At 44.2% G+C, this 13,856-nt stretch overlaps 1 protein-coding gene across 1 annotated transcript in view; it reads right to left on the bottom strand.

Moving 5' to 3' along the window:
* Positions 1-455: 455 nt before the first annotated feature.
* LOC149451749 (uncharacterized) overlaps positions 456-13,856 on the bottom strand; it is a 46,988-nt gene continuing 33,587 nt past the window's right edge. The window contains exons 3-4 of the mRNA XM_089690226.1: positions 7,041-7,436; positions 456-1,354 (exon numbers count right to left, since the gene is read on the bottom strand). Of these exons, the coding sequence (XP_089546352.1) occupies positions 1,326-1,354; positions 7,041-7,436 (425 nt within the window). The 3' untranslated portion in view covers positions 456-1,325. The remainder of the gene's footprint in view (positions 1,355-7,040; positions 7,437-13,856) is intronic.

Below are 13,856 nucleotides of genomic sequence, written 5' to 3'. Positions count from 1 at the left end.
GAGCCACGCATGTGCAGTTAGAATGGGAGGACGTCATATGACATCCTCCCAGAACGAGAGAACCGTCTTGCCCCCGTCATTACCTTATATGGTGGGTGGGAGGTGGTTAAAGAATAACTCCTCCAAACAGTCATGAGATTTTTCTAGAAATCTGTGGGAAAGCAGTTCAAATCGATATCAATATTTAACCGTGCGGATCGCAAAATGTCTACTTCATATATCCAATGGGTTTCTCTCTTTGACACCTCATTGAACATATCAGTACCCCTCCAATGATAATTAATTTTCTCAATTCCATAAAAGGTCAATAAACTGGGATCACTATTATGTTTCAGTTTTGAAGTGCCTCGAAACGCTGTGTTTTTTAATATTATTAATATGTTCTCCTACTCACCGTTCTTCCCACATATTGGAAGTGACACGGACACTCCAACACATAAACCACACGTGAAGAGTCACAAGAAATCAGAGATTTAATACTGTATTCTTTCTTAGTTGATGCTGATCTAAAATTTCTCCTCTTTCTATTATACTTTTGGGCAGTTTTACATACTTTACACCTATTACAATAATAAAAACCTCCCAATTCGGGAAATAAACTAACGGTTTTTGGTAGCTCTATAACGTTATGTCTAATTTTAGTTCTTAAAGGTTTATTCTTCCTGTATACAAATCTGGGTTTGTTGAGATGGTATTTTTTAACACTTCATCTTTTAACAAAATGAACCGATATTTATTGAAAATTTTTTCTATATCCTTATATTGAGCATTATAATCAGTTACAAATGTTACCTCATCAAATAATTTATTCTTTTTGGTAGTACTCCCCAAAAGAGCTTCTCAATCCTTGCCCTGAATGTATACTTTGTTTCTCTAATAAAGATTTGCTATAACCCTTCTCCATAAACCTATTGATTAATAAATCTGTCTGATCTATAAAATATTTATTTCCGCTACAATTTCTTCTAATCCTAGTGAAGTGACTTCTAGGGGTGCTATATAACCATCTCGGATGATGACAGCTCCAGACAGGTATATAGCTACAAATACCAGCGAGTTATAATCAGGACCAACAATGGGGCAGAAGGACAGAGCGCACTACACAAGCCTGGGGTTCTTAAGTGTTTTTGGCCGTGTGTAGCAATCCGAGTGTCAGCTAATGGGTAGTAACGCCAAACCACAAAAAATATAACAAAATGTTTTTCACAGCCCAACTTTATAGTCTATGATGTGTCCAGGACTCCAGCACGGGATTTGTTGTACATCGAAGATCCCGATCAGGTTTGTTCCATAAATATTACAGATTCAGTTATAACTCGCTTGTCTTATCTTCTCCATAAACTGGGTTTATCTCCTGAAAATGAACACACGTGATATTTGTTAAAGTCTCTTGTAACAGAACAGGGTACAAATAGATCTGGTAATCTGGATGGAGGCGTTTGTGTTTTTAATACTGCGCCATTTCTTTTCTGTATTGGCCTAAAGGTGCCTGCCATCCTCTGCTTGTCAATAGTACAATATTGTTCACCTAACGAGGGGCGTTCAAGTCAAACCGGGACTTTTGAGTTTATATAATAAAAGAACAAATTTCATGGAGTGGACACTGCATTTATTTTTTTTAAATACTCTCCTGCTACATTTATCCATTTATCCCAGCGTGTAACTAATGCCTTGACCGCTTCAGCATAGAAAGATTTGTCAGCCTGACCCATCCTAGGACAGCCGGCTTCATTCCTCATCATTACGTTCACCGTTCCCACAGATGATCCAGGACCAGGCCTTCCATGTGCTGAATGTACACGGGAATGACTGCTGTGGGCTGGGAACCACCAAGCCCGGGATCAGCACTGATGGACAGATGGTCATTTTTGAAGCATTTACACCATTTAAATGTCTTACTAAGGCTGAGGGTCTCATCATCGTACTGTGCTTGAAGTCTCCGGGGGTTTTACGCCTTCGTTCACAAGAATCACCCACAACACTGTTGTCTGCAATCTTGTTTAATGGTCTCTGGTCTTTTTTTTCTGGGATTATAATAACTGTTTTATGATTTTAAAGTGTTACTGAACCCCAGACCCTGCATTCACTATATCCGCTCTCCCCGGACCCCGCATTCACTATATCCGCTCTCCCCGGACCCCGCATTCACTATATCCGCTCTCCCCGGACCCCGCATTCACTATATCCGCTCTCCCCGGACCCCGCATTCACTATATCCGCTCTCCCCGGACCCCGCATTCACTATATCCACTCTCCCCGGACCCCGCATTCACTATATCCACTCTCCTCAGACCCCGCATTCACTATATCCGCTCTCCCCGGACCCCGCATTCACTATATCCGCTTTCCCCGGACCCCGCATTCACTATATCCGCTCTCCCCGGACCCCGCATTCATTATATCCGCTCTCCCCGGACCCCGCATTCACTATATCCACTCTCCCCGGACCCCGCATTCACTATATCCGCTCTCCCCGGACCCCGCATTTACTATATCTGCTCTCCCCAGACCCCACATTCACTATATACGCTCTCCCCAGACCCCGCATTCACTAAATCCACTCTCCCCGGACCCCGCATTCACTATATCCGGTCTCCCCAGACCCCGCATTCACTATATCCGCTCTCCACGAACTTTGAATTCACTATATCTCGTCTCCCCGGCCCCTGCATTCACTATATCCGCTCTCCCCGGACCCCACATTCAGTATATCCGCTCTCCCGGACCCCGCATTCACTATATCCGTCTCCCCGGATCCTGCATTCACTATATTCGCTCTCCCCGGACCCCGCATTCACTATATCCGCTCTCCCCGGACCCCGCATTCACTATATCCGTTCTCCCCGGACCCCGCATTCACTATATCCGCTCTCCCCGGACCCCGCATTCACTATATCTGCTCTCCCCGGATCCAGCAATCACTATATCCGCTCTCCCCGGACCCCGCATTCACTATATCAGCTCTCCCCGGACCCCGCATTCACTATATCCGGTCTCCCCGGACCCCGCATTTACTATATCAGCTCTCCCCGGACCCCGCATTCACTATATCAGCTCTCCCCGGACCCCGCATTCACTATATCCGCTCTCCCACAGTACACAGAACATGGAAATGCAATTATTTTAGTAAATATAAACTGCTAAATACCTTTTCTCATCAGCAGTTAGAGCAGTCGTGCAACTTCTATCAGTGTCCGGCAGAGCACTGGTTAAAGCTTGTAGGAGGAGTTTTCATTTTGCTCTAGGAGGATGCACAACCCGACCTCTTTGTGGACAGTGCTCATTGGCCCTGTGCTGATCACAAGCACTCTCCCAAGAGAAAAAAAAACCTCTCTAACAATACACACCAATCTGAGCATGTGCAGAGTGACTCCACATGATATGTCTTATCAGGAGATAAGAGGGGGACACTGGAAGAAGGAGAAGATCAGAGAAGACAGGATCAAACAGCGGTTTTACAGAAAGCAGAGATTAACCCCTTAGGTTCCACAGTGTATAACAAGCATGCTTTACTGCATCTACAGACTGATTGTAATGTTGTGGGTTCAGTCACACTTTAATCCCATCATGTGGGTTTGGCGCAGTATTGCCTATTTATATTTGTGTATAGTAACTTTTTTTTTTTAGAGGCTTTAGAGCTGCTGTTTTGAGCCTGCCGTGATCATTTACTGAATACTGCTGATAGTTTAGTGAATGGAGCCAACAGATCGAATTTATCAGAGTGGACTTCTCATTCTGCTCAACCTTAACAAAGCAGCTGCCTTTAACCCCTTCATGATCGGGTCAGAAGAAAACTCAACACCCAGACCCAATTTTGCAACTTTGACACGTTAGTATAACTGTACATATCATCACAGCTACCTAAACTGGCTATACATGAATCGAAACTCAGGCGGTCCAGTACTGTCATGTGTTTCTTGATCGATCAGTGTTGCCGGGTACAGCCAGCAGCACTGATCATGATATTCTGATGATGGGGAAGTCTCCCTGCTGTCAGAATACAAAGGCACAGCATGAATGATTTGCCCGTCCACATCAAACTGTGGGTGGGGGAATTCTTTTGTTTGTTTTTTTTAACCACTTCAATACCCCAACACTTTTACCCCCTTCCCCCCTAGGTCAATTTTCAGCTTTCAGCGCTCTCACGCTTTGAATGACAATCGCGCGGTCATGCAACACTGTACCCATAAGAAATGTTTTTTTTAATGCGTTTTTCTTTGTTTATATTAAAAATTTTGCAAATAGATAATTTTTCTTCATATATTTAGGCCGAAATATATTCTGCTACATTTTGTTAGAGAACATAACCCAAGTCAGTGTTTATTTTTTAGTCTGCAGGAAAGTTATAGGATCTACAAACTATGAGATATATATCTGAAAATCGATCATTCCTGATGTCCTGACAGACAATCTCATTTCTTGAAGCCCAAAAATGCCAGGACAGTACAAATCCCCCCCAAATATCGGGACAGTACAAATCCCCCCCAAATATCGGGACAGTACAAACCCCCCCCAAATATTGGGATGGTACAAATCCCCCCCAAATATTGGGACGGTACAAATCCCCCCCAAATATCGGGACGGTACAAATCCCCCCCATCATGACAGCTTGTAACACAAGTTGGTGAATAGAAAATAAGAAAAGAAAAGAAGAAAAACAAAGGGGCGCACAAGCCTTGCGCATTACCTCAATATAAACTTTAATCCTAAAAAATAGTAGATGTATACTCTCAAATGACAAATGTAAACAGGCATATCATGACCAACAAGAGTCCCACATGTGAAAAGGACACTTGGAAATGGCTGACGTGTTTCGAGGAGCGATCTCCCCTTCATCAGAGCCAAGTTGGTGAATGTCAGCAGTGGTCCTCTTTTCTTCATCCCCCAGGAAGCATTTGGTGCAATACACAACTGTTACCTGATGCCAGAACCTTCTATCAGATCAGGACAGATGCAGGCCCTCTCATGCCTATTAGCAGAATCCACACTTCAAGTGGAACTAGAGGCAATTTTTTTTTTGCATTTTGGATACAGCAAGGGAGGGGTATAAACCGTCAGTTTATTGTCTGCCATCTGTGTCCCATTGGGGAGAATTCCCTTCAATTTCAGTCCCACAGCCAAAACAGGAAGTGAGAGAAAATCCCTGCAAATTAAGGGAATCCCTAGGGGACCCCCAGGTCACCATAACTAGCGCTCCCATTGGAATATTTCCCTTCTATTATTTTTCTGGCGACAACCCAAAATGTGGGATCTTCTTTTATTACTTTCAATGATAATGGTAAACAGGACACATAGAGGGTGAATCTCCCTAATGGGGACACAGACAGCAATAATACCTGACCCGTGCTCTAATCCTTCTTCACTCTGTCCAAAAAAAAAAAAAAAAGCTGAGTCTTGCCTTTAGTTATACTTTCAGTCTGGAAACCCTAATAAAATGTCTGACTTTCCCACTTGAGTGACTGCAGTTTTAACAGATCCCTGGCAGCTCTCCTTCCTATCGTAAATGAGCAATTCCTGATAGACTGATCAGCACCCAAGACTCTAAAACTTCAATATATTTCATAACTCATGAAATAATACCAGCACAGCCAGGACAAGGACATATTTACCCCCTCAGCTAATTTGTGGCGAATTAAGCCCAAACATTTGTATATTAGAGGATATCAGGAAGCTCTGGAACATCTTATCCCTCCTGGGTAAAGTAGACATCCAAGACATGCCATATTTATATCCATTTCAAAGCTAATTTCATGCGGACAATAATATGCAGGTTAGCAGACTGTAACTTGTAGGTATTCAGACATATTGATACTTATAGAAAGCTGTACCTGGGATACAGTCATAAACAAAGTCACATCCCGGGGCCACTCCTCAGCCGCCTAATTGGTCAGATGGTCTCTGTCAACACCCCCTTGATACCAAAGAAAAGTGGACTGCACACAGCGACTCAGAAGCAACTTTCAGGGAATGCTGGGTAATCTTCCTGTAATGTCAGATCCAAATCACATCAATATAGATGAGGATCCGACTTGGAGGAGACTTCCATTAAAGTCTATGGGCACAAGTCAGATAGAAGTCGCCATGAAGTAGTCCAGGAACCTTTTCTAAAGTTGGAGCGACTTCAGTAGTGCTAATTAAGACGGCTCTCATTGATTAACATGGGATTTCACATGTCATGCTACTTGGGGCCTTACAAGTCGGATCCCAAGTCGTGGCAGTGTGAACCCAGCCTAAAGGTTTTACATGAAGAAATAAAAGCTGATCAGTGTAAGCACCTCTATCAGTGGCCAATGGTTTGTCTTAACCTTTCAATCACTATATCTGCAGGACAGCTTGTTCTGTTGAAAAAAAAGCAGACTTATTGGCTGGATCATCAGGTGAAAAATAGAAGAAAGAAAGCCTAAAAAAAAGAACACAAATGCAGCCGTGACATCTAAAAATTGGTAAGCTGCAATATAATAAACGTTTGCTTTTGGGTTTAATACCGCCTAAGGCGCGGTTCACACGCGTTTCTGCACATGCGTTTTTGGCCACGTTTTGTGTTTTTTTCAAGTTTTTGCTGAGCAGAATAAAATGCAAAACACATCAAAAATGCTTTTCTGCAGCATCTCCATTCAAGTCTATACAACCGAAAACGCAACATTTTGCGTTTAAAAAAGTCCCTGACCCTTTCCAAAAAAACACACTGGGTGAAAATGTGGAAATGTGAACCTGTCCCATAGGAAATCATGTTAAATGGACTGCTGCGCATTTCTGCAAAACGCTGCAGAAAACGCATAGCTGTGCACCTAGACTTACGCGGCTTGAACAAGCAGAACCTTTGTTGGTTGGATGGTCCTGACATGCCGTACAAAGCCCTCCCACCTAAACACTGCATTTGTTTGCTGTGTTGCTGAATAAAATCGCAGGACAAGCAAACTTGGACTATATCTGGGGGTTTCCTGTCTCCTGCGTGGATATACACAGTATAGATTTCACATTCATACAGTACATCTAGAAATGTCTCACATTTTATTCAGGTGCAGGTAATCAGATCTCACCTTTGATCACATTCAGAATGTGATATTTATAGACGGGCCATTGCAGGGCAGCGTGATCGACTTCCACAGTCAGGACGGCTCCGTCATCTGTATCTGCGTTTGGAGTTAGAGAAATTCTGCAATCACATTCGTGGTTTCCATCTTCTGTTTCTTTCATCTCCACTTCCATTTCCACCGGTAACGTTGTATCATACGTTGTATTATTGCTCCCACCCGATGGACAGACCACAGACACCCATGAGAGGATGGGATGTTTTTTCATGTCATTTCGTCTTTTCAGGTATAAATTTATGTGAATTTTCTTTGGTCTGAATCCGGTTATCTGTAAGGATAGAGTTGTCTCCTTCATATGAGGAAGCCACGTCTCCCCGATGATGTCTGATATAATATTGTTACCTGTAAAACAAGGAGAAGGAGTAACCATAACGTCACCAAAGGTCAGGATGACACTATGTACAGGTGGAGGTTTCATTATCCCAATGCAGCTTTTATTGCTTTTTCTGCTCACGCCATCAACTCCACGTTCTTTTCTGGCTGCCTCTGCACAGGTCATTGTACCAAAATAAAAACAGATGAAAGGAATGGAAAGAAGTCGGCCAGTCAGGTGTTAGTGCCGTCTGTGTGCCCATTAAGGAGATCCATCCTAGTGTAACTCACTCTCTTAGAAACCACTAATTTAACACATTTTTCTGAAACTAAAATGTTTAACCCCTCGCCCTCCTGAGGATTTACCCCCCTTCCTGACCGGGCCATTTTTTGCGATACGGCACTGTGTTACTTTAACCTCTTGCCGACCGCGCATAGCCGAATGACGGCTTCACCGCGGCCGGCTAGTTCTGGGTGGATGTCATATGACGTCCTCCCAGAACGCGCTCTCCTGCGCGCCCCAGGGGGCGCGCACCCGGCGATCTCCGTGATCGCTGTGTCCTACGGACACAGCTGATCATGAGATGTGGTGAAAGGCCGATCCCACCGGCCTTTTACCACGTGATCAGCGGTGTCCAATGACACGCTGATCACAGGGAAATGCAAGTGCCGGTTCTCGGCTGCACTTTCCTCACGCTGTCAGATCGTGAGGAAAGTACTGCCGAGAACCGGCAGTTGTCAGAGCGGGGATTGGCACCGATCATCAGGGCACTGATGATCAGTGCCCTGATGATCGGTGCCCAGCAGTGACACCCGCAAGTTCCGCCCAGCAGTGCGCCCACTAGCCCCGCCCACCCATGCCCAGCAGTGCACCCACCTGTGCCCAGCAGTGCCCCCACCTGTGCCCAGCAGTGCCCCCACCTGTGCCACTCTGCAGTGCCTCCTACCTGTGCCCAGAAGTGCCACCTACATGTGCCAGCAGTGCCACCCACCTGTGCCCACCCACCTGTGCCCACCAGTGCCACCCACCTGTGCCCACCAGTGCCACCCACCTGTGCCCACCCACCAGTGCTGCCCACCAGTGCCGCCCACCAGTGCAGCCCAGCAGTGCTGCCAGTCAGTGCCACCAGTCAGTGCCCAGAGGTTGTGCCAGTCAGTGCCACCAGTCAGTGCCCAGAAGTGATGCCAGTCAGTGCCGTCTATCAGTACCCATAATCAGTGTCACCTATCAGTGCCGCCTATCAGTGCCGCCTATCCGTGACCCCTAATTAGTGCTGTCTATCAGTGCCGCCTATCCGTGCCACCTCATTAGTACTGCCTATCAGTGCCCTTTAGTGCTGCCTATCAGTGCCCATCAGTGCCGCCTATCAGTGCCCATCAGTGCCGCCTCATCAACGCAAATCAGTGAAGAAGAAAAAATACCTGTTTGAAAAATTTTATAAAAGAAACAAATAAACTTTTTTTTTTTTTTTAATTTTTTGCACATTTTTTAATTTATAGCGCAAAAAGTAAAGCGCCCAGTGGCGATTAAATACCACCAAAAGAAAGCTCTATTTGTGAGAAAAAAATGATCAAAATTTCATATGGGTACAATGTTGCATGACCGCGCAATTGTCAATCAAAGTGCGGCAGCGCTGAAAGCTGAAAATTGGCCTGGTAAGGAAGGGGGTATAAGTGCCTGGTAGGCAAGTGGTTAATGGACAATTACGCTGTCATGCAACGCTGCACCCAAATGACATTTGTGTCCTTTTTTCCCCCACAAATGGAGATTTCTTTCGGTGGTATTGGATCTCCTGTGTGTTTTTTATTTTTTGCGCTATAAATAAGAAAAGACCAACAATTTTGAAAAAAAAAAACCAATATTTTTTACTTTTTGTAATAAACGTGTCCAGTAAAAGAATTTTAAAAGTCAAATTTCATTATAAATTTAGGTCAAAATGTGTTCTGCTCCGTGTCTTTGCTAGAAAAAAAATCCCAATATATGGGAACGTTATAGCATCTACAAATGGCGGTATAGATACTGGGATTTTTTTCTACTAGTAATGGCGGCGATCGACTACTTATAGCGAGACTGCGGACATTCTGACATTGGGAGGGAACTGACTTGGTGTCACCGACATCCCCAGTGACACCAATACAGTGATCAGTACTAATAAAAAGCACCGACACGGTACTAATGGCACTGGGCAGGAAGGGGTTAATATCTGGGGAGATCAAAGGGTTAACTGTGTTGTTTTACAATGGCGGCTGTGTGTGTGTTTCACTGTAAGCATGCTGCTATGTAGAGCCATACAAAGCAGTGTGCAGGAGCTGACAGGGGAGAGATCTGTGTTGTTTATACACGGGTCTCTCCCTTGTTGGAGATACTCGGTGATCACTGGGTGCCGGCAAATAACCACTGGCTGTTTTCTGTTTCTATCGGAATGCCTGGTTGGGCTGTGAATGGGAGGATAAGAGGCACTGCTGAAGTAGGGGGTAGTCTCTGGGACACTGGCATTTGCCCTAATTATTTGTACTGAAGATAACAAATGAAAACGCACCAACCTTGCTCATTACCTCAGCGATAAAAGCGGTTTTATTACAATAAGATGTATACTCACAAACGTAGCAAAATTAAAAGCATATAATATCCAAGAATGGATCACAAGAGCCCAAGTAGCGTGCAAATCCCACCAAAAGGGACACTCTATATAAAGACTGACGCGTTTCGAAGGGAGCTCTTCCTTCGAAACACGTCAGTCTTTACAGAGAGTCTCTCTTTCGGTGGGATTCGCACGATACTTAGTGATCCATTCTTGGATATTATATGCTTTTAATTTTGCTACGTTTGTGAGTATACATCTTATTGTAATAAAACCGCTTTTATCGCTGAGGTAATGCGCAAGGTTGGTGCGTTTTCATTTGTTCTTATTTGCAGTACTGGTCTGGCTTCCCCAGACTCTCTTAAGGGTTGCACAACCTTGGATCCATTGGTGGATGAGTTTATATGGAGGTCGGTCAATCCACCAATCCCTGATCTGGGTCTCTGAGCGCAGGAGATGTCATCTTGGCCCTATTTATTTGTGGCTGATGTTATAACACTCCACTACATGCTGGAGAAGTGCTCGGTACATCATCAGTATGTATTGCTCTACTGGTGCTGGTCTGTTGCAGTTCTGTAGGATGTTCAGTATGCCTGACTCTTAGTAGGGAATCATAGGTTGCCATCGCTGAACTGCTGATGTTGACAGGTTCATATTCTGAATCCGAATCTGAGAGTTCCTTCATGCTACCCCCATCTGTCATGCTCAGAATTTGAAAGACATCCCCACTTGTGTACTTTTTTGGGGACATGTTTGGCAGTGGTTGGCACTGAGGACACTGGTTCTGGCTAGCAATCAGGTTACTGACAGTCAGGCTCCGGTGACATTGTATTGGTGTGACAAGGATCTGTTGCTGGCTTGTGGCTCTGCTGACACTGGTGTGGCTAGTGATCCGGACAATGCTGCTGGTTTGATTGGCTCTGCTGCTGGACTCTGATGCTGGTCTGGCAACACTGTGACTGGTGTGGTGGTGATAAGGAATACTCTTGCTGGCTGAGCTTGTCCGGTGACCCCTGAACTGGTGTGGTAGAGTTAAAAACACTGTTGGCTGGCTCATACTGGTCTGGTGACACTGTGGCTAGTTAGCAGTGCTGTTGTTGGCTGGGTTGGTGACACCTACACTGGTGGGGTGGGAAATAGAAACACTATCATTGTTTCTGGTGTACACTGGTCTGGCATCACTGACACTGGTCTGGTGATGATGAGAAACACTGTTGCTGGCATATACTGGTCTGGCAACACTGTTACTGATGTGGCTAATGAGTCCGACTCGAACATCTATCCAATCACTAGCTGACTGCACTCATTTAGGGACACTGTGACTGGTGTGGTTAGTGATCAGGGACACTGTATGTAGCACTGCGTTACACTGTAATACACTGACAAACTCACTGACAGTAGAAACAGATCAGTCTCCTCTCCCAAGTGCTTCGCCTCTGGAAGAAAACAGAGCTGATGACTGCAACATGCAGCCTTTGTTTACTTTTACGATCGCTGGGATTGGTCACAGTGATCACATGGTACAGGGCCACTTTCACTTGTCAAAGGCCATCTCCTGTCTTTTTTTTAAACTACTTTTTTTTTTGCGATGTACATATACCGCATACTCATTCACATTGGGGGGGGGGGGGAGGGTGGGATCTTGATAAAGAGGGCTTCCAGATTATTCTGATAAGCCCCCCAGAGGGTTGTGGGGAAGAAGCCCTTGACCCCATCAACAGTGCCCAAAAGCATGCCCCCCCCATGTTGAGGGTATGTGGCCTGGTACTGTTCAGGAGGGGGGGGTGCTCGCTCATACCCCCCCCCTTTCCTGACCTGCCAAGCTGCATGCTGGGATAAGAGTCTGGTATTTATTTTGGTGGGGAACCCCCACACCATTAAAAAAAAAAATTGTGGGGGGTTCCCCTCAAAGTCTATTCCAGACCCGAAGGGCTTGATATGGATGGGAGAGGGGCTTCCATGCCGTTTTAAAAGAAAATGTTTTAATTCTCCGGCAATGCTGACAATTCTTTTGACATCAAGCTGTGAGTGGGGAACCCCACTGACAGCAGAAACATGAATGAATGTCTCACTACTAAAATACATCATGACGTCATCATGGAACTCATGCCGGATTTTAGTAACTGAGCAGGATCGCACCACATACTCAGATGTGATAAGATACCCCTCAGTAAATCATCCCTGTTCGAAGTTCACAGTCAAACTTTTGGTAGGTTCAAATGTTTGACTGCGAGCTGAACAGGGAGGTGTTCTGCCCAACACTAGTGTTTGGTAGCTTATGATTTGTACTCAAAGTGGAGAGCGGAGGCTACAGCAGAATGTATGACCATGAAAGCTGTGATCACTGTTTGGAGGGGGACTACCACTGGAAACCATTACTGGCAAGGCTCCACCATTTATTTCAAGCATTTGAGACTATCCTTAAATAAAACAAATAAGGTACATCTTAACACCACAATACCATCCACAGGCCAATGGAAGTGAGGAATAATTTAACCAGACAGATCTGCATGAGGGACTTCTCTTAAGCAAAGCTATAGCCATGTATAATACATAAGGGGGGATATGATCTCCATGTATAATACATAAGGGGGGGGATATGATCTCCATGTATAATACATAAGGGGGGATATGATCTCCATGTATAATACATAAGGGGGATATGATCACCATGTATAATACATAAGGGGGGGGATATGATCTCCATGTATAATACATAAGGGGGGATATGATCTCCATGTATAATACATAAGGGGGGATATGATCACCATGTACAATACATAAGGGGGGATATGATCTCCATGTATAATACATAAGGGGGATATGATCTCCATGTATAATACATAAGGGGGGGGGATATGATCTCCATGTATAATACATAAGGGGGGATATGATCTCCATGTATAATACATAAGGGGGATATGATCTCCATGTATAATACATAAGGGGGGGGGATATGATCTCCATGTATAATACATAAGGGGGGATATGATGACCATGTATAATACATAAGGGGGGATATGATCTCCATGTATAATACATAAGGGGGGATATGATCTCCATGTATAATACATAAGGGGGGATATGATCTCCATGTATAATACATAAGGGGGGATATGATCTCCATGTATAATACATAAGGGGGGATATGATCTCCATGTATAATACATAAGGGGGGATATGATCTCCATGTATAATACATAAGGGGGGATACGATCTCCATGTATAATACATAAGGGGGATATGATCTCCATGTATAATACATAAGGGGGGATATGATCTCCATGTATAATACATAAGGGGGGATATGATCTCCATGTATAATACATAAGGGGGATATGATCTCCATGTATAATACATAAGGGGGGATATGATCTCCATGTATAATACATAAGGGGGGATATGATCTCCATGTATAATACATAAGGGGGATATGATCTCCATGTATAATACATAAGGGGGGATATGATCACCATGTACAATACATAAGGGGGGATATGATCTCCATGTATAATACATAAGGGGGATATGATCTCCATGTATAATACATAAGGGGGGGGGATATGATCTCCATGTATAATACATAAGGGGGGATATGATCTCCATGTATAATACATAAGGGGGATATGATCTCCATGTATAATACATAAGGGGGGATATGATCTCCATGTATAATAAATAAGGGGGATATGATCTCCATGTATAATACATAAGGGGGGGATATGATCTCCATGTATAATACATAAGGGGGGATATGATCTCCATGTATAATACATAAGGGGGATATGATCTCCATGTATAATACATAAGGGGGGGGATATGATCTCCATGTATAATACATAAGGGGGGGATATGATCTCCATGTATA

Source organism: Staurois parvus, unplaced genomic scaffold (genome assembly GCF_062004578.1).
Source record: "Staurois parvus isolate SC_StPar_1 unplaced genomic scaffold, SC_StPar_1.0 ptg000523l, whole genome shotgun sequence".
NCBI classification, from domain to species: domain Eukaryota; kingdom Metazoa; phylum Chordata; class Amphibia; order Anura; family Ranidae; genus Staurois; species Staurois parvus.
Note: the sequence above shows the minus strand (reverse complement) of the source record. Positions and strands in the feature narration are given on the sequence as shown.